This window comes from Cavia porcellus, unplaced genomic scaffold (genome assembly GCF_034190915.1).
Source record: "Cavia porcellus strain 051 isolate PalLab524CR breed Dunkin Hartley unplaced genomic scaffold, mCavPor4.1 scaffold_7, whole genome shotgun sequence".
Lineage (NCBI taxonomy): Eukaryota > Metazoa > Chordata > Mammalia > Rodentia > Caviidae > Cavia > Cavia porcellus.
The window spans coordinates 22,769,948-22,790,809 of record NW_026947490.1 but is presented as its reverse complement, the minus strand read 5'-3'; the positions used below and the strand labels follow the sequence as shown (position 1 = coordinate 22,790,809).

Genomic DNA, 20,862 nt, shown 5'->3' with positions numbered 1-20,862 from the left:
ATAGAGACACAAAATACAGTGAAAATAGGGGAGAGGGGGAGGGGAGTATGTGGGAAAACAGGAATTGACTACTTATGGGGGTTTTTTTGGTACCGGAAATCGAACTCAGGACCTTGTGCTTGCCAGGTGGGCAATGTGTTGCTGAACTTTATCCCTGGCCATGTAAATTTCTTTTAGGGGTGAGAGAATCTTTTACAATAAATTCTACTTCACGTGGTGGTTTAGGCCTGTAGCCCCAGCACTCCGGAGGCTAAGGCAGGATTGATGTGAGTTCAAGGCCCGCCTGAATGACATATAAAACCCTATCTCGAAGAAAGCCAATGAGGCCAGGCATGGTGGCACATGCCTGTAATTCCAGTATTTGGGAGGCTGAGGCAGGAAGATTGCTGAGTTCGAGGCCAACCTGGGCTACATTGTGAGACCCTGCCACAAACAAACCACTCAGTAAATAAAATAATAAAATAAAATAATTCTGATGATTGTAGAATTCCGTGAGTGCTCTGAAGGTATGGAATTGTGTATGCTGGGTAAATTGCATGGTAATATACACAGGTTCTGTTAAATAAAACGCAGCAGCTAGGTCTACAGAGTGGCCACTAGAGGGCGCGCGGAACACAGGCTGGCCTCCTCTCTGGGGTCCGGAGCGGCTCCGGCTTCCGTGGCCCCACCCCTAAGCTCTGGTTCCGCCCCCAGGAGTCTGGCCCCGCCCCAGGTTTCAATCACACGCCAAGGTCATGATCACGTCTGAAGCAGCACATTGACAACTTGCAACTCCCCAGACGCTGACCGCAGAGGCCCGCAGACCTGGAAACCGGAAGCTCTGAGCAGCGCAGATCCTTAAAAGCCCTAGACTTTGTTCCCAGCTCCACACAAACAAAGCAACAACGAAAAAATCCAGTTGGCTTTTAAACTACGACTTCTATTATGGAATAGTGTTTGGAAGTCTCTGGAACTTACAGAGAGGTTGCAAGGAGCGGACAGAGCCTTCTACACCCTTCACCCAGATTTGCAGTTGTTCAATTTGCCAATCTGCTGTACCGTTGCCAGGCCATCTCCCCAGCTCTGCCGCCAGCCATGTGAGAAGAGGTTTCTCATTACATCACTTTGCTTCCAGATATTTAGCTGTGTTTGCAGGTGTAAGGCCATTTTATTCCCACAGCCCTGATGCAATTTAACAGCAGAGGGTACAACGCTAGTAACCTCAGACTGTACTCCAAGTGCCAATTGCCTCCAAGCTGCTTTGTGCAAAACTTTTCGCCCCCCAGAGGATCTTCTTCTTCCTCCTCCTCCCTCCTCCTCCTCGTTCCTCTCCTTCTTCTTTCTCAGCACAGGGTATTGAATCCAGGGCCTTCACACTGAGGTACATCCCATCCCTTTTTTATTTTTTATTTTCAGACAGAGTTTTGCTAAATTGATAAATTCTTCAGGCTGAGTTCAAACTTTGGAATCCTCCTGCTTCAGCCTTCCAGAGTGCTGGGATTATAGTCGTGCACCACCATGCCTGGCTCTGGACCCACTTGGGGATGGTGTGTTGTGCTCCGTTCTCCTGCCTCTTTGGTCTCTTTTGGTCTAATACCATCTCTAGGTTTGTTTGTTTCCCAAAATGGTGACATTTTGGGGATTCCAGGCCACTTCTTTTTAGGGTGCTCCCCTTGGCTTGGGCCTGCTTGTGCTTCCTTGTGCTTTGATCCAGGCAGGGAGTGGGAATATCAGAGAAGGGAGGCTGTGACCCTTCCAGGACATTGTATCAGGAGGCACACAGTGGCCTGTTACAGGTTGTGACTTTGATTCATGGGTCACAGTGAATCATGGAGTCGGGATCTGTAGACTAAGTCAGTGTCCTCCTCCTCTGGGCCTCAGTTTCCCTCCCACAAAACAGAAGTTGGGCTTACGTGAGGTTCTGCAGACACCTGGAGAGCAGGTGTGTTCCATTTAGCACTCACTCTGAGGATCTCTTTTTATGTCACCAGCATTGAGGGATTTGGTAGATTTCACGTGGGCATCTGGGAGAGACGTCCTCTGGTTCTGGGCTTAGGATGGCGAGGACAGTGACATTGTCCAGCAGGGGCTGGGGGAGGGCTCTCAGAAAAGCACTGAATGGATGACAGCTTCCTTTAGCAGTGACCCGAAGTGGTGGGACAGCCATAGAGCGAGATGTCTTGGAGCTTGGGGTGAGTGCTGAATTCTGAGGTCCTGGGGCACAGAGACCCCATTAAAGGCCTTCTGCCTCCCCTGGAGTTCCTGTTTGTGTCTCCTGGCAGTGAGGGGTGGGAGGACACGCCCCAGTCCCAAGGTCTGGTAGCCTGAGAGGGGATTTCCATGTGGGGAGAAGCCAGATCCTTTGTTTTAGAGAAGTCACTTAGCTTGGGTCAGTGCTGAGTCCACCCTGAGGTGCAGGGACGGTTACACAGGCACCCACACTCTCATGCACAGAGGGCCAGGGCCTCTGCTGAGGCCAGTTATTCCTGTCAAAGCTTCACCAGCCCACTCGCCCGGACGGGTGGGTGTTCTTCCCACTGAACAGACAGGAAACTCAGGTAACCTTTAAGGCCAGGAGCCCGGCCTCAGCTTGCTCATTCCGACATGGCTCTGAATGGTCTGCTCTGTGCCGGGCAGCCTGGTGGCCATGTGTGACTTTACATGCACGGCAGGTATCGTGGGGGACGGAGGAAGATCTATTGTAAACCTAAATATCGAGTTGTTATCCAAGTATTGTAATCCTCTTTCTGGTTTTCCTTACAATCCAAAAAGTTATATCTGTAATCCCACTGAGATGTTATTGGAATCCCAGCATGTCAATTCCAATCTATCGCCACCAGTGCAACCCACAGTGAGGTGAGTGAGAGTAACAAGTTAAGGGGAGCCCAATCCCTGTGAGAACATTCAGGCAAAGGCCTGATCCTAGGCCTCTCCCAGAATTTATTATCCTGTGAAGAAAGGGGGTGGCTCAGGGGTGAGTGACAGTGAGGATGGAGGGAATTCTGTGAGTAACGTGAGCTGGCTGGCCAGGTGGGAGAAAGGCATCTCTGCAAAATGCAGAGATAAGGATATGCAGAAAAATCAATACATAATCCAATTAAGATAGCAGTGGAATTGTTTTGGGGGGCAATTGCTTTGGTTTGTGATATGCAAACTCTTGTGCCCTGGGGAGTCATAGCCTTTTTTAAAATCAGTGCCAAGGATTGAACTCACGACCATGTGCTTGCAAGGCAGGCACTTATGCCACTGAGCTAAATCCCCAGCCCCAAGTCATAGCCTCTTATCTTGAGGTTGTACCCAGTTGACATTCCCGGAGCTGTTTGCTCTAACATCTTGAGTGCTCAATCCTGTACATGGAGAACACTATGCCAGGAAACAGCGCTGTCTGATGGCTAGAGATTACATATTAGCACCTCCGTTAACCTTGTTTGCAATGCTCAGAGTCAGTTGAAGAGAGAAGGAAATACCCTAGCCAGCTTTTTACATATCAGTATAAGGAAATGAGTCTCCAAGTAATCAGTCACAGTAATTGTTTCGGATTCAAAGGGAGTCATTGAAGTTGTCACCCACAAAGATCTTAACACAGAGTGGATGAGGGAAGATCACACACCCGGAAAGGTATTTCCACATTCTACACTTGCAACCTTTGCTGGACATGTTGGTGCACGCCTGTTATTCCAGCACTCTCGGGAGGCTGAGACAGCAGGATCACAGCAAGTTCAAGGCCAGTCTGGGCTACATAGTGAGTTCAAGGCCAGCTTAAAGTACATGGTGATACCCTGTCTCCAAAAATAAACGAATAAAAAAGTTTTTGCAAATGTAATTAGGCTAATGAGGTGGAGCTGAGACCATCTTTGATCAGCTGGGTGGGAGTGGGTCCTCAATCCAGCAAGTTTTAGAAAAGACAGAGGAGATATGGACACAGACCCTGGCCCCGGATGGGACATGAAGGAGCAGCCACAGACCGCGTGACACTTGGTTTCAGACTTCTGGGAATAATCTCCTTTCTCTCTCTTTCTTCCTTCCTTCCTTCTCTTCTTTTGTCACTCTTTTTAATTTAATTTAATTTTTTTGAGACAGGGTTTTTCTATGTAGTTCAGTTTGGCCTTGAACTCTTGGGGATCCCAAAGTGCCCAGGTGGTGAGAGAGAGACAAGAAATCCCAGGGAGAGGTGGCAGGAAAGCCAGGAAGAGTTCTGAGTGGTGCCACCACGGAAGGACCACAGACAAGGAATCTAGTCCCCAGAGAAGGGAAAGGCACTATGCGGACTCCTTCTTGAAGCTTCCAGAAGGAACCTGCCAGCTTACTCCTGGACTGCGGCCCTGTGAAACAGATTTTGCTTTTCTGATCTCTAGGGCTTTAAGAGCCTTGAGCTTGAGATGATCCACCTGCCTCAGTCTGCTTAGTGCTAAAATGACAGGTGTGCACTGCCACACCTGGCTACATGTGTCATTTTAAAAAGCCACTGAATTTGTGGTGACGTGTCACAATGCTGTCACCCAGAGACCTACTTCTGGGTCAAAACACAGGCCAGGTGGAGCCACTGAGTAAAATGTGACCCTCTCTGTGAGGCAGTCACATAGAAATGATGCTGTGATATCCCTGGGCCGTGTTAGGAGCACCCTTCTTCCCCACCACAGCAACTGAGGGAGGGCTCCCACAAGGACCCACAAACTACAGGTTCCTCCCGAAACACACACACACACACACACACACACACACACACACACACTCTGGGATGATATGGTATCGTATCTGAAAGTGTCTCCAGGGGAGATGCAGGAAATAATGGCCCAGTGACACCACAATTCCTGACCAAACACACCAGAAGTCCCAGTGTCACAGACACTCGTCTGACACGGGTGTGCACACACAGGTACATGTCCTTCCGACCACCTCAGGACAGGACAGGCCACATAAACGATATGGTACAAAAATAGTTTATTACAAAAGAAATCTAACCCACGTGCCTAATAATTTACATTGTTACCAGTGCCTGCCTAAGCCCCTCTCTCATCCATCTGGACACAGCGGGTAGGGGAGGGACTGTTCCCTGGCTCCACCAGCGCAGGGAGGGGACAGCAAATGAACACTGAGGGGGTCAAGGGTTGAATGCCTGAGAATGCCACAGTCCTCGGTTGGTGGGACAACACGGGGGGGCGGGGCGGGGGACGGTCTATGCACGCGAGGGGCTCAGGGTAGGTGCGTGTGCTTTGGTGCAAATCCTGCTCCTGAAGATGGGGGGGGGCAGAATGAGCTCTTCACAGTTTCCAGAAGGGCAGACCCCCCCAGCGCAGGGAGGCTCCTCCCCATGAGTTCCAGATCTGCCCCCCCATCCTTCTCAGCTGCCTCCTGGAGCCAGAGAGGGGGGCACTGGCCGGCCAGGGCCTCGGAGAACCCCAGGGAAGGGCAGGAAAGCTGGTGGAGATGGAGGAGGAAGGAAGAAACTGGGAGGGGCCAGGGAGAATCCGGGCGGGTCCTTGGGGGGAGACTGGGAGGGCGAAGAGGTCGGCGAAGCAGAAAGGAGACCTGTAGGAGGGGAGTGGCCAGTGAGAGGGGCAGTAAGGCCAGGCCCAAGAGCCGGGCCGGGCTGCTGGACCTCCAGGAGGAGGCGCGCGCCGGGAGGGGGGCGCTCACCGTTGGAACTGAGGCGGCTGCTGCTCTCGGGGGAGGTGGTGGCACTTCGGTCCGGGGAGGGCTCGGTCTGTGTCGCAGAGGCGGCCCTGGTGGCCTTGCCTCTTAGTATATCAATGACCTATGGAAGGAGGGGCGTCACTGCAAGTCCCCCCCTCCCCCGCTGCCTCCACCCATCTCTGCGTCCCCCAGCCGGGGGCGCACTCACCCTGCGGCTGCGCGCCACCATGAGCGGCGTGTCGTTGTGACAGTTCTTGAGGCCACTGTCAGCGCCGCTGCGGACCAGGGTGCGCACGAGAGGCAGGAGCCCGCGGCCCGACGCCGAGTGCAGCGCGGAGCTGCCCGAGTACATCTGCGCGTTCACGTTGGCGCCGTGCTGTTGGGGGGTCAGTGGGGTTGGGTCAGCGGCCGCGTGGCCCGGCAGGGGCACGCTGGGGGACAGGGTCCTGGCTCTGGATCGTGTTGGGGGTTGGGGTGGGGTGGGGGAGGACAGCGCGGGTGCCCGTCCCACCTGCAACAGTAGCTGCACCATGCTGAGGCTGTTGTTTTCCACGGCGTGGATGAGCGGGGAACGGCCACTCTTAATGTCCTGCGGGGGAGAAAGGACAAAGCTTTTTAGTTTCCCCATCTCCTGCCCAAAGAGTCGGTGGCCCGAATCCTGTTGGCTTAGTCCATCTTCCCTGTCCTGGTCTGTACCTCAAGCCCCACCCACAGCCACGCCCACACCAAGATCCCACCCACCACCCAGTCCAGTCCCGACCGAAACACGCCCACAGCCACTGTAGGACACGCCCACAAAACTCCAGCCCCTCCCACTTCACTCTAGGCCCGCCTCTCCTAAGCCACGCCCCCGCCCCCGGCCACGCCTCCTCCACTCACCACTGCGTCAATGTCCGCACCACGCTCTAGCAGAAGTAGCACAGCTTGGTGGCACTTGGTGTTCACAGCCACATGCAGGGCGGTGAGCCCTGAGAGAATGGGACACTCTTTTAGACCTGGGCCTAGGGCTGTGGGTTGGACCGCCCAGCCTGCCCCGGTGGTGGTGGACTCACCGTCGTAATTTCGGGCCTCTAGGTCCACGGAACCGGGGGCCGCGCTGTCCAGCAGGGCCTGCAGGCAGTTTGGGCTGCTGTGCTCGCACGCCAGGTGGGCTGCGGTCTGTCCATGGCGATCCAGCGCCATGGGGCTGGCACCAGCCGTCACCAGCAGCTGGACCATATTGGATAACGAGGTGATCACAGCCAGGTGGAGTGGAGTCTGGGGAACAGCTTCTGTGAGTCACAGGTGTCCCGCCCAGCACCCCAGCCAGCCCTCTGAGCCACCTCTCCCGGATTCGAGAATCTGGCTCCCCTTTTTTCTCTGTGAGGACCCTGAGCTCTGCGCCTCCCCCTCCTCCCTCACACAGGAGTTCGGTCCCAGACAGGAAGGGTCCAGGCTGGAGTCCGAGGTACCTCCCTACCCTGACGCAGCCGCGGTACCCAGCGCCTCACCTGCCGAAGGTTATTGTACACGTCCAGCTCGCGGCCCGCGTGCCTGAAAAGAGCCAACAGCCGCTGCACAGCGGCCACGTTGTTCTGCACCACAGCGATGTGAAGAGGCCTGGGGCGGAGCGATCACACACTTTAGGGGCGTCACCTCTCCCGCTCTGCTGTGCCTGCTCCCCACCAGTTCCAACCCGTGCCGGGATGCAGGGGCCACGCCTCTCCAGAATTCTCCATCTCCACCTTTACCTTGCTTCTGCTCCCTTGGTACCCTCTTGGTGTTCCAGTCCCCTCTCCTGGAGCCTTCCTGCTTCTGCTCTGCCCCACTGTTGACCCCCAAGACAGCCAGAGAGAGACTTTTTTTGGGGAGACTTTTAATGTATGCATTGCGGGGTTGAACTCAGGACCTCTGCACCAAGCTCTATCTCCAGCCTCCCTAACTTTGACACAGGGTCTTTCTAAGTCACTAACTTGCCCAGGCTTGCTCAAACTTGCTGTCCTCCTGCCTCAGTCTCCCAGAGTGCTGGGATTACAGGCTCCCACTGCCATGCCCAGCACAAAGCAACCTAAAGTTCCCAGTGTGGCCCTATGGGACCTGTTCCCCCGCACCCCGGGGACTCCTTTAGGCCACAGCTCCTTTTGGCTCCTCTTTCAGCAGGAAGTCTCCCCAGGGGTGTGCCGGCCCCCTGCTGGGGTGGAAGGGCAGCAGCTGACCTCCTCCTGTACCTTGTTTTCCTCTCCGTCCTGCTTGGCCTGGTGGCCTACAGGAGACTGCACTTCTTTCCTGTCTGAATCCCCTCACCCATTGCTCAGGCTGCATTTGGTACCCAGAGCCTAGGACAGCAGGGGACACTGAGAGAGTCCACAGGGGTGAACTGAATACAGGGACCCATGTCGACCACCACCTGGCTGTCCTCAAAGCTACCACTGTCCTTTTCTCCTTCCCCCCAGAGTTTTCTCTTCTGTGACATGGGGTGGGGGGTGGTGAGCTTGGTGCCCTCAAGGATCTGCAGTAGTGGGGAGAGAGAGAGGGACATAAGGGACACTGCTCTGGGGCTGGGCTTTGTAGTCCAGAAGCCCTTCCAGACTGAGGGACTCATCCCCCCAGTTTCTGGAAAGGTGTCAGCTTTCAGACACCCCAGGAATTACCCTCTTCTGAGGAGAACCTGTAACTCAATGTCACACCCCAAGAGGTGGGGGAGCCTTCGCATGGTGCCAACCAGTGACCGAAGGCCCCAGCCCAGAAGCCACCCCAGGAGCAGCACCGGCATTCCCTGTGGGATGGCGGAGGCCCCGTGAAATTACACAGCAGCTCAGCCTCTCCCAGGCCCAAAGGAGGTACCGATCAGGGTTATGCTTCCCTGGCTGTGCTTCTGAACTTCCTGGGACCGCAGCGTGGGAAGTGCTGAAGGCAGCCAGGGGTGGTCGCACATGAGCGTTAATCTCTGCACTCTGGGAGGCTGAGGCAGAAGGTTTCCAGCCCAGCTTGGAGCAATGAAAAATAAAAGGGCTGGGAGCGTAGCTGGCTGCAGAGGCCCTGGGTTCAATTCCCAGTAAGCGGGGAGGAGCTTAAGGACCATCTGGGGAGATCTGGGGTGTGCAAGCGTGCGTTTGCGTGGGCTGGGGGACCGAGGCGGGGGCATGAGGCTGCCTGCACCTGCAGCCTTCCTGACCTTTATTCAAAGTCCTTCACTACAGCAGCCAGTCTCAGTGACAGTGGCTCCCTCCTAAGCAGGAGTCCCTTTCCCAACTAGGATTCTCCAGCACGTTCAGGTCAGGGCACAGAAATCTGGGAGCCCAGGACACCTCTGGGGCCTCAGAGGGCTAGGGGTGCAAATGGAGCTGCGGAGCACTTAGCTGCGCGCTAGGACAAAGGTGCACAGCCCAGGACAGCGCCACATGCCAGGGCGAGACGGTGCAGGCGACCTCAGAGCTGGATCGTAGACCCAGCAAGTCAAGTTTAAACAGGAGCTGTCAGGGAGAACGGCCGGCCGGGGTCCTTGGGAACCCCTCTAGCTCTCCAGTGCCTGTTCCCTGCGTCCCTCGACGCCTGGCCTGGGTCCCTTTCGCGGCCGCCGAGGTTACGCGAGGGCAGAGGCAGCGAACGATTTCAGAGAAACCGTCCAGGCCTGAGTTCCCATAAACGCGCGGGCCGCAGGGGGTGGGGTGGGGCTGGAGGAAGTGGGGACGGGAGGGGCGGCCCAGCCCTCGGACTTCCAGTAACAGGTCCGCGGGGCGGGGCTCCGCTTCCTGCTCCCGGGGGAGGGAAGCCTGTCCCGTCGCCGGGGACCTACGCGGCACCCCTGGCACCCCAGCGTTCCTCCTCGAGGGGCCTGGGAGCCCCAGCCCAAGCAGGCCTGGCTCTTTTGGGGTTGGGATACAGAAGCCCCAGGCCTCCCTCCCAGCAAGCGTGGGCCCTCGGGAACCCCGCCCTAAGGGGTCAGACTCCAGCTGGCTCGCGGTGCGGTACCCCATGTCCACCCCAAGGTCCCTCGGGAGCCCGGAATCTAGCAGCATAGCCTTCCTGAAGAATCAGGACTTCCTCACTCCCTCTAAGCTCTTAAGTTTCCACATTACCCCTTCCTTCCTGCCCTTTTGGGAAACCCTGGACACAGCCTCCCAATCCCCCTCCCTTTGGAGACCTGGCCTTCCAGGCAAGAGCAGATTCACATGTCTTTGCCCTTGCACAGGGCTGGGTGCCCAGTTTAACCTTCGGATGTCCCTGTCTTTTTCTTCTTTACCCCCCCAGTAATGGGGATTGAGCCCAGGGCCTTCCCTCTGAGTTACATCTTCAGCCCTTCTGAACATTTAAATTAGCTGAGTGTGACGGCAGCTAATACATGTACTCCCTGCACTGGGGAGACTGAGGCCAGCCTGGGTTACCCAGTGTGCACGAGGCTGGCCTGACTTACATACTGAGACCCTGTCTCAATTAAAAAAAGTTTTAAACTTAATTTATTTTTAGAATCTTTTTTTTCTTCATCTTTTTGAGACAGGGTCTCTCTATGCAGTTCAGGCTGACCTTGAGCTCACTTTGTAGCCCAATCTGGTCTCCAACGCGCAACGATCTTCCTGCCTCAGCCTCCCGAGTGCTATGATTACAGGAGTGAGCCATCACGCCCGGCTCTAATTTTAAGATTTTAAAATTTAAAATTTAAAAGCATTGTTGAGAAAATAATACAGCGCAACAAAAACCCAGCAGCTAACAGTTGCTAAATTGCCCAGGCTGAGTTTGAACATGACACCTGCTTGCCTCAGCCTCCAAGAGTGCCAGGATCACAGGCTTGCTGCCACAACACCTGGCTTGCAATTTGTAGTTTCTGAAAAGATTCCTTGCAAATTACAGCGTAACTGGTGCTGTGCCAATGGCTTCTCCCACTGCTTGGCTCCTTGGCTGCCCTCAGCTTGTTCCCTAACCCTGCCAGGATCAAGACGCAAAGTATCCCAACTTTTGCCCTCAGACATGCGTTCCCCTCCAGCAAGATTTCCCTGCTCCCTAATCTAGTGTGTGTGTGGGGTAGAGCTGCCCTGCAAGTCCAGCCCGCACCTTTGTTTCCTTGGGGACTCAGGCTTGGCGTCCGCTGCCCTCCCGCCCCCTGCCTCCCCCGTGTGAAGCGCGGGGTGGGGGCGGCGCAGGCTGGGGCTGCGCCAGCTGCCGGTTCCGGTAAAGCCGGGCCCCAGCGGAAGGGGTTAAGGTTGGAGGGAGCGCCGCCGCCAGTGAGTGAAGGGTGCTGACGTGGGGAGGGCGAGCAGCTGGGCTGCGGTCGGGCTCTGCGGGGAAGGGATTTCCCCAGCCGGCAGCTGAGGCCTGAGTGTTTGCGCTGGGGACGGGAGGAGGCAGCGTGGGGTGAGGGGCTGCGGCTGGGGACCTGTGGGCCTGGTGGCCTCTCCTGGCCTCCGGCTTCCAGGCCACAAACACCTCACCCCTGGGGACAGATACAAAGGAAACCTGTTTCCAGATGACCCCCCATGCACCCAGTGTGGGAGGGGCCAGGTCGGTGGGGCCCTGGTGTATCAGGAACTTTCTCTGCTTGGGCCCACAGATGGCCTCCACACAGCACTTGGGGCTCCATCTGCATGCTGCCCACTTCGTTTGCAGAGGCCTGTTCTGTGCACCATACTGTGTCTATCATCCTAAGCATGATGGGTTAGAACAAGGCCTGGGTTCCAAACAGGGAAACTGAGGCCCAAAGATGTAAGTTACTCAATGGCCCTTCTCCGGCTCCTATGTCTTTGGTCTTGGGGATCCAACCACAGAACCAAGGGCCTCCACCACAGAACACCCCCTTTTATTTATTTAAGGCAGGGTCTCTCTGAACTGTTCAGATGGCTCAAACTTGAGATCCTCCTGTCTCAGCCTCCCTTAGCATTGGGAGATTAAGTGATTTTAGAGAAGCCAACCCTGTTTAGTTCCTGTTTGCACAGTGGGGAAGGACATGAGCCACTGAAGATTTAAACCCAGGCCAACCTAGTAACAGTAATCATGGCGGTCAATTGTACTGAGTGTCCATTACATGCTCGGCACAGGGCTACAGCCAGGGCTCCCGGCAGCCTCGGGAACATGTTCTCTGAACTGCAGGTGACAAGCCAGGGGACTGTGAAATCGGACTTAGTGGGCTATGACCACGAGACAATGGACTAGAATAGAAAAGATCAAAATAGGTCCTTCGAAAGAAGGTAAGTATTGTTTTCTTTCGTTTCTTTTGAACCAGGGTCTGCTGTGTCGTGCAGACTCATGGACACACTTGAACTCGTTATGTAGCCTAGGCTGGCCGCATACTCAAGATCCTCCTGCCTCAGCCTCCCAAATGCTGGGGTAACAGGTAAGGGTCCCCAGCTCTGTGCAATTTTTACTTCAAGTTTGCATGTGTGCATGTACACTGGAATGGAGATAAAATAATGACTGTAACATTAATTAGCACTTAGTAAACACCTACGATACCAGGCTTAGTGCTGGGGCTTCCTATGCATCATTCAAATAGGTAATTGATCAGAAATGTACCTTCTCCTTTTTGGATTGTGATAAAAAATTTGAAGGAGGAGGGGATAGCTCAGTGGTTACGGTGTGCTTGGCATGCATGAGGCCCTGGGTTCAATTCCCAGCTCTGAGAAAATGTGAAGATCACTGCTCCAGAAAGAGTCCAAGGAGGTCACCGCGCTCAGGGAGCCCTTTCTCAGCAGGAGGAAGCTGATGCTCAGAAAGGGGGAGACCGTGCTGAAGGTCACACAGTGGCAGCAGTGGAGAAGACAGGACTCTAGGGCCACCTGAGAGCATCTGCCGGTGGAGAGCAGACCACCGTGCCTGTGCCTCCCCCTCCTCCCTGCAGGGAAGGGCCCGGCACTCACGTGTCTCCATCCTCATCTGCACGGGTGGCTGTGGCAATGTCCGCTGACAGAGGGTGTTCCATGGAGCACATCATGGGGTACAGGGGTGTAGGCAGGTTCAACAGAGGAAAGGAACCCACTGGTGGGGTGGGGTACAGAGGCAGTAGGGGTCCTGGATGGGAACAGAGAAATGGCACCAGTAAGTGGAACACGCACACCTCCACCTGTGCCCACTCTAGGCCTTAATACCAAAGTCCCTTGTTGGAATTCAAGGGGTCCTCCTGCCTCAGCCTCCTGAGAGCTGGGATTGCAGGCGTGCACCATTGTCCCAGCTCTTTTTTGCACTTCACACTAATTCTGCAGTTCCAAATCCACCTCCTGGCCCACATCCCTGCACTGGGTACCTGCAGCCTCTTCAGCTCTGCCCTTGTGGGTCTGACCTCTACCCCCCACCAGGCAGAGCCTTTACACTTCCAAGCTGGAGGGCCACCCCCTTCCTGGTCCCCAGGGTCTGCTTGCTGAATAACTCTAGCTGAGAGGGTGGGGATCTGCATGAAGACGTGGGTGTGGGGCGTGGACTGGACATGAGCTGCCTCAGAGAGGCTCCAGATCCTGGGCCAAGGCCCAAAGAGGCCTGGGTATTGAAAACCACATCCACTAGACACTGATAGGGGAAACTGAGGCCTGGCTCTCACCCAGGGGATGGAGGAAGAAGAGGCTTCTCTCCTGCTGCACCAGTGGGGTGGGAGCTGTGGAAACTGGGTGAGCACCTGGTGCTCTAGAGACGGACTCTGGGCAGCTCTGGGGATCCTGGGGTCGTAAGACTGCTGTGGTAGATGGTGCCCCCCTTTGAGATCTGGAATGAGGCCACTGCGTGGCTTTCCCTGTCTTCTGTCATCCTTGGGAACTTGCATTCTTGTTTCCAGGTTCTGGACCTGCATTTACCGGCTCTTGGGGCTCTAAGGCCTTCCATGGGGAGCCCCAAATCTCTCATCTGGCCCTAATCCTTGAGGACCACATTTCCCCAGTCTCTGACCCACTGACCCCAGGCAGAACCTGTTGACCTGTGATATACACAACTGGCCGGAACACTGGGTCCCTGGAGCATCAGGTTTTCCCCCTTAGATCCTCCTGATCCCAGACATTGGGGTTGCTCAGCTCCCAACTCTCTCTAATTCCCGCGCCTCCTGATATGAGTCCCTCAGACTTTTTTCTGGCACTCTCTCATGTCAACCTGCATACAACCCCAGTCTGTTTGGTTGACTCTTTGAGCCCACATATCTAGATACCAGGAAGCCCAGTTTCTCAGGGCCCAGTGTGAATTCCTCGTACATGTACAGCACTTTCCCCTTGTCCTGGGGCTGGGACCCTGGTGCACTCTGCTACTAGCTACAGCCCCAGCTCTTTGCAGTTTTTATCTCGAGACAGAGTCTCCATAAATTGTCTAGCAGGACTCAGACTTGGCAATCTTTCTGCCTCGGCCTTCCTCAGTGCTGGAATTCATGCACGCACCAGAGCATTCTGGTTAAGCGGTTGTAATTCCATGTCCCTGCAAGGGCAGGCTCTGCCCCTAGATTCTGAAGCCCCCATCTGTATCTCTGGGCATTGTTCCCTGGCTCCCCATTATGTGTGCCATTTGGCCCGGGGGCCCTGTCCCGGACTCCCAGCTTCCCAGAACCCTGCTATCTGCAGGTCTCAAAGCCCTGCTGCCTGCTGCCTGAAGATTTCCTATCCGAGTCCCGGGGACCTCAGGTTCCAGTCTGCTGTCGCCCAGCCACCCGGAACTCCATGCGTTCTGTCCCCGGTGCCGGCTCCCGCACTGACCCTGTGCCTGGCCCGCGGAGCCACTCACCCGGGTAGTAGAGCGCCTCGGGCCTGGGCAGGCCGTGGGGGGGCGGGGGCGCGGCCGGGGCTCCGCAGCCGCCGCGCAGGGGGTCCGGGGGCGCGGCGCGGGGCACGGCGGGGCCCGGCGAGGGCTCGCGCAGGGGGCGCTTGCGGAGCGGCAGCGCGGCGCCCGGCGCGGCCGCCTTGGGCCGGGTGCGCAGGTCCACCGGCCCGTCGTCCATGGCCCCCGCGGGGCATCGGGGCATGGGGCCGCCGGGGACGGCGGCGGAGCGCGCGGCGGGCGGCACGGGAGGGCGCTGTCGCGGGCTCAGGGACTTCCCCGCCGCCGGCCGGGCCGAAGGGACTTTTGTGTCCGGGGCGGTGCCGGCGCCCGCCCCCGCCCCGCCCGCACCCCGCCCCCCGCCGGCCGCCCCAGGGGTTTCCTGCACCCGCCGAGCCGCCGCGCCCGGGCTCCCGGGGAGGAGCCAGGCCCGGCCGCGGACTGGGGCGGGCGAAGGCCGGTGTTCGGTGCCACCCCGCGTCCCCGCGTCCCCGTCGCGGTCTGTCTGTGGTCTCCAGGTGTCTGTCTCTCACTCGCCCGCCTCCCCTCCCCGATTCCTGGAGGCCACCGGGCCGCTGGGTCCAGGGTTCGAATTCCTGTTCCCACTTCCTCCCCGGTGACCTTGACCGGGCACTGCCCCTCCCGAGCCGCTTCCTTATGGGTTTTGACACAGTCTTGCTCTGTAGTCCTGGCTGGCTGGGACTGGTAGCGATCCTCCCGCCTCAGCCTCCCGGGGACTGGCACCGTGGGCTGGCACCCAGGCAGCGAACCCTCTGATCCTCTGCCCCCTTTCCGCCTCCTCCCTGCGCCCCAGCAGCTGTGGTCGGGGTGGGTGGGGTGCACTGAGGAACCCTGGCTGTGTGTCTGTCTACGGGGCCTCTGCACCGAGCCAGGACTGCGGGGCACAGAGTGGTTGGTGCTGGGGGAGCCCCAGGTGCACAGGAGGAAAGACTGGAGGTTCAGACACCGCGGCGGCGGCGGGAGGCGCGGAGAAACAGGGGCGGGGAGGGACTCGACCCCGCCCGCCCCTCCCCCGCCGGCGCCCGGCCCTGCCAGGGTGGGGAACTGGCCCGGCGGGCGGGGGAGGTGACTCAGGCCGCACCCCGCCCCGTCCCCTCCCTCCCGTCCCCGCCCCGAGGCGGAGCCCCAGCCGCGCGGGGCTTTCCCGGATTTCCCTGGGGGCGGGGCCGCGGCCGGGGTTGAGCCCCGGTCACTGAGTCACGGGAGGAGGGGAGGCCCAGGGGCGCAGCGGGCAGGAGTGGGGCCTGCACTGCAGACCTGCCCGGGGGTCCCTGTCTGGATGTCCCTCGGTCTGTGCCGCTGTGCCCCGCCGCGTCTTCCGCCCCCTTTTGTAGTGCCAGGAGTTGGAGCCCAGGGCCTCTGCACGTCGCCAGCCCTTTTCTTATTTTTTATTTTGAGACGAGGGCTTGTTAAATTGCTAAATTAAGGCTGGGCCCAGACATGCACCCCCTCTCCCCCGCCTCAGATTTCCAGAGTGCAGGGATCACAGGCCTGAGCCCTCGGTCTGGTCCCTTTCTCAGGATCTCTGTCTCCGTTCCCGGCTCCCTGTGACCCTGAGAGTGGGTGTGTGGGACTTTGGCTGCTGGCTCAGCCACCCGCCCGATGGATGGTTAACCAGGGATATGGGGGTCTGGGACCCAGAACCTCAGGCATGCCTCCTGGTTCCTTCTCCAGATGTGGCCCTCTGCAGAACCCTGGGAGGGAGCACAGGCCTGGTTCAGATGTCACCTCTATCCCGGCTCCCTGTGGGACCTCGGACAAGCCATCCCCTGTCCTGCGACTGTTCCTCGACCATGGGGCAGACGTCCACTCTGCCTGCTGGTGTCCAGCCCTCCCCTGCAGGACCCCCAAATGCCACTGTACAGAAAAGAAGCTGATGCCAGGGGTGGGGCCTAGGGTGGTGATCCTGAGATGTGGTTGGAAGGACCCCAGGGTTCATCACTTCTGTCACCCTGAGGCAGGTGATGTGCTGGCTTGGCCAGGCAGGACCCAGAAAGGGCAGTGTCTGTCCAGCCGGGGCTTCAATGGACTGGGCACTGACTGTGTCCAGGCTCAGGACAAATGGTGGGCAAGAGGGTCGGGTAGGGGTGAGGTCTGAGGGAGGGGGTGCGGTCTGAGGGAGGGGTGAGATCTGGGGGAGGGGAGAGATATCGGGGAGGGGGAAGGACACAGCCTGCAGAAGTCTTGAAGACTGAGGGGAAGAAGCAGCTCAGAGAAGAGGGAGGAGAGGTGGAGGGTCTGAGGGTTCCGGGGTTGAAGTCTTAGGGGCCACTGTGCAGGGGTGCGGTGGGGTGGGGAGGCTGGGGACCCCGCGCCGCGGGAGGGAAGGGAAGGGAAGGGAGCCGGGAGCGCCCCGCCCTGCAGCTGTCTGACTTCCCAGAATCTTCTGCCGCGCAGGAAAGTCCCGGCTCCCACGGTGGCCTCCCTCCTGTGGCAGGAATGGAGGCTGCAGAGCCAGGACGCCCCCGGTTCCCCCTGCTCTCTGCATCCCAGGACCGCGGTCCCCAGGAGTTCTGGAGGTCCCTCGGCGGCAGGGGCAGCCCCTGGATGAGTCCCAGAAACTTCCCAGAGGAGGCCGGAAGTGCTGCTCGGTGCCCCACACTTTCCCCACGGCCTCCCGCGGTTCAGCCCTCTCCCCCCTCTGCACTTCTGCTCCACTCCGGGGGAGCCGGGACCGGGACCACCTGCTGGGGTCCCAGGGGGAGTGGAGCCCAGCAGAAGCCTGGAGCAGCTCTGGCGCTCTCTGAGCCTTGACTTGCCCTGCGGGGAGAAGCCAGGGCTGGCTGAGTTCCTGCCTCAGGCTGAGGGGGCAGCCAGCACTGTGTCCCCTGACCCGTCCAGCAGTGACTTACTCTCCTTGAGCCTCGGGCTCCTCACCTGTAACACGGACCAAGCCAACAAACAGGCTTTTTGCAGGGCACGAGGGAGACTGAGGCAGGAGGATTCAAAGTTCAAGCCCAGGCTGGCCAACTTAGAGATTTAGCAAGGAGAACCCGTCTCAAAATGAAAAATAAACAAGGCTAGTTAGGGGTGAAAACCTCGATTCTATCCCCAGTAGTGGGCGGCAAGGGGCAGGCCGAGCTGTCCTCTGGGACCTGATGTATAGAAAGCACTCAATACAACAGCGGAGGGAGGAAAAAAGGAAGGAGGGAAGGAAGGGAAGAGTGATGTCTATTCCTAGCTCTGTGCTGCCTGCCTGGTCTCACCTCAGCCTCAGGCCAGGACCCCCTGTCACTCCTGAACCTGAGATGGGACCTAACTGCACGTTAGTGCAGAGGCTGTGGGACCACTCTCCAGTTCCCTTTCTAGACCTCCGCTCCAGGAAGGAATGAGGCTGAGGCAGGAGGATCGCTGCGAGTTCAAGTCCAGCCTGGGCTACAAAGTGAGCTCAAGGCCAGCTGGAACTGCATAGCGAGACCCTGTCTCAAAAAAGCCATAAAGCAAAAAACAACCCACCAAAAAAACAAGCAAGCAGAAAAACCTGGCAACCCCTCTGCAGAGGGAAAGCAGACCCCCACCCAGTGGAGTGGGACGGCCCAGGGCCCTGGGGCTGCTGCTGCAGCCCTGGCGGTGGAGCCAGCTCAGCACCGCTGGGATGGGCCAAGGCCTAATCTTCCCCTTTTTCCCTCTCACTGGGTCTGCACACAGGATGACGCTGAGTCAGAGGATTTCGACACCCGGTCCCCACGGTGGGCATGGGTTATGGATGCCAGGGCCCTTCCTCCTGCTGCCTGGGGCGGCCCATGAGCGTGAGATTGGGCCTGGGAAGGCTGCATACAGAAGGACAGAAGGAATTCCGGTGGGCCGGTGTAGCCAGCCAGGCAGTGTGCTCCCGGGTTGGTGCCCTCATGTATTAACCAGGCACTGCCTGATCGCTTGGGTCCAAGTCCCAGCTCTCCTGCGTATCAGCTGTGTGACCTCAGGCAAGTGACTTGCCCTCTCTGAGCTGCAGTTGAGACATTCTGGGGGCTGTGAAGGTCAGAGTGGTCTAAGTCCTGTGGCCCAGGCCTGGCCCAGTGTGTGCTCTCGGTAAATGGGGAAATGACATTTACAACCCATCGGTGTTGTTAGCACAGAATGTGGGAGTGGCCATTTGGCTGTCCTTCAAATAAAACTAAGCAAAATACTTGTGGTCCAGCTGCTAGGCTTCTATGCCATGGACAACCTCCAACGGTGACCCCTCCAAGGTCTGTCTCTGAGCTCAGTGAGGTGGTGCACACTTGTAATCCCAGCGTTCTGGAAGGCTGAGGCAGAAGGATTGCACCTTTGAGCCCAGGATGGCCAGTTTAGCAAAATGCTGCATCAGAGTAAAAATTAAAAGATGGGCTGTGGCCTTGGCTTAGCACAGTGGCCTGGGGTTCAATCCCCAGTTCCGAAAAAGGATAAAGCTCGGCTAACTGCAGGGGACCGTGTCCTGTGCCCCGCATTTCTGTCCACTATGGTGCTGGTCTTCCTGCCTGCTGCCCTCCAGTCCTGTCCCTGTCTTTAGGGTGCTGCTCCTCATCAGTCTTTGCTTCCCTAAAGTCCTTTTTTTGTTTTGTTTTTGACACAGGGTCTTACAGGGCAGTTCAGGCTGGCTCTGAACTCACAACAGTCTTCAAGCTTCAGCCTCCCAAGTGCTGGGATTACAGGGGTGCACCGCCCCCCCGCCATACTCCCCTATTTGTGGCCCAGGCTGGCCTTGGATTTGTGGCCCTCCTGCCTCAGCCTCCTGAGTGCTAAGATTACAGGTATGCGCCATTACACCTGGCTGTGTGTGCCAGCTTTCTGGAGGACCCAATACCACGGGCTGTATGGGCTCTGCCTCTTCCTCTTGTGCTGTCTTTGGGCCTCGGTTCCCCTGAGTGGTGGTGTATGACAGACAGAGACTCAGTGAGTTAGTGTTGGGGCCCAGTGTGGATGAGGCCACTGGGCATCACCTCCCATCGTCCATGGAGGACTAGGGTCTGGGCCGCCCTCTGTTCACCACTTCTGTAGCTCAGGACGGGGCCGGAAGGCAGAGGCGAGGTCAGTTGTGGAAAGCCCCGGGCCCCTGGCACACTCAGTGCCCAGGTGACACAAGGGCGGGGACAGGTGAGCAGGGGCAGGCAGGGTGGCCCAGTAAGGCCGGGAGAGGAGGCCGGGCAGAGAGGGAGGCCTGGGTGGGACCCTGCCTGGGCCTCAGCGGGAGGGACGGGGCCCCGGGCCCTGCTCCCCATGGGCAGGCTGCAAGTCCAAGGGGAGGAGGAACCCTGAGGGGTGGACGCACCGCACAGAGCAGGGCTCTGGGGGTGCCAATGGCTCCTCCTCCTGCACCCCCCAGAGGAGTGGGCCTTCCTTCTCCAGGTGGGGCTGTGTGTACAGTGCCAGGTGTGGGGTGGCCGGGCGAGGTAGCGAGGAGCTTGAGCCCAATGCAGAGGCCTTCGGTTCTCTCCTGAGTACTAGGAAGGAAGGAAGGAAGGAAGGAAGGAAGGAAGGAAGGAAGGAAGGAAAAGAGGGAAAGAAGGCAGGCTGGTGTGGTGGTGCCTGCCTGTAATCCTAGTAATTTGGGAGGCTGACATCCCAGTTGACTATTATCTTCTTTTAAAGCCCTGTAATGTCTCCAATGTTTTAGTTTTATTCTTTACTGTTTTGTTCAATTATATTATAACTGATGATATAGGCAATTCTTTTTAAGATAGCAAGAGGCAGTATGGTAACCATTGTTGATCACCTTGTATTTTGTTTTTACATTATCTATTATGTCCATCCTTTTGATTTGACTGACTCTGTTCTGTTATGTCACATTTGGCTCTACTCTCTTCAAAAAAAGTAATAAGAACTGTGGGAGCAACAAAACCCAAAATGTGTAATTGTCATTGTACGAAAGAAAGTGCTCTCAAGGATATAACTGCATGATATTTAAGTGTATAAGACAGATAACCATATTACTGAGTTTTGTTGGATCACTGAACAGAACAGTTTGCAGTCTCACTGTTTGAAAGTCCACTTTATATGCTTTAATTTTGTAACTTGAACAACTATTTCTAAGATAACAATACGTAATCTATCAACTAGTGATTTCCTACTGTTTATGTTTTCTGAAATTCTGTATAACTTGTACCCTTTTTCTATTTTTTTTCCTTTTCTCCTTAAATTAAAAAAAAAAATTGGGAGGCTGAGGCAGGAGGATCATTGGACTCTGTAGTGAGTTCAAGGCCAGCCCGGATCTTGTATATATATATTTAAAAGAAGACAAAAAAGAGGGAAGGCTGCCTGGGAATCCAGGCCAGGCCCTGGGCTGGCAGCGGCCCCAGGCTGCTGCATGGCTCCCTGTGGGTCTGGGCCAGTGGTCTCAGTTGTCTCCAGGTGGTGGCTGTGACCAGTGTTAGACTACAGCCTGGGCTGGGCCCCACCGCCTTCCTGAGGCCCCAGGTGGGCCTGCGTGCCGCCTGCTCCCTCAGACGCAGCTCCCTACCGCAGAGCTGGAGCAGCCCAGGGCCAGGAGGGAGCCTTGCTTTGTCCTGGGTGTGGTGGGGGATTAGAGTGCTGACTGTCCTACCCGCCCACCCAGCTCAG

The 20,862-nt window shown here is 57.1% G+C and overlaps 1 protein-coding gene across 1 annotated transcript; it reads right to left on the bottom strand.

Moving 5' to 3' along the window:
* Positions 1–4,903: 4,903 nt before the first annotated feature.
* Positions 4,904–14,565, bottom strand: Bcl3 (BCL3 transcription coactivator). Its single transcript, XM_013146797.2, has 9 exons — positions 14,272–14,565; positions 12,441–12,591; positions 7,104–7,212; positions 6,666–6,870; positions 6,493–6,581; positions 6,125–6,202; positions 5,822–5,989; positions 5,617–5,734; positions 4,904–5,508 (listed from the first exon to the last, which is right to left on the bottom strand). The coding sequence occupies exons 1-9, from the start codon at positions 14,507–14,509 to the stop codon at positions 5,321–5,323; spliced, it is 1,344 nt and encodes a 447-aa protein (XP_013002251.2). The 5' UTR covers positions 14,510–14,565; the 3' UTR covers positions 4,904–5,320.
* Between the last annotated feature and the right edge of the window lie 6,297 nt (positions 14,566–20,862).

What these genes read in the sequence shown, in the direction of transcription:
- Bcl3 (XM_013146797.2), bottom strand. Translation starts at nt 14,509, where the DNA reads ATGCCCCGATGCCCCGCGGGGGCCATGGACGACGGGCCGGTGGACCTG. An exon ending in GCAGATGAGGATGGAGACAC is followed by an intron (nt 7,213 to 12,440) that starts GTGAGTGCCGGG and finishes GCTCCGCCCCAG; the next exon opens with GCCTCTTCACATCGCTGTGG. An exon ending in TGGTGGCGCGCAGCCGCAGG is followed by an intron (nt 5,735 to 5,821) that starts GTGAGTGCGCCC and finishes CTCCTTCCATAG; the next exon opens with GTCATTGATATACTAAGAGG.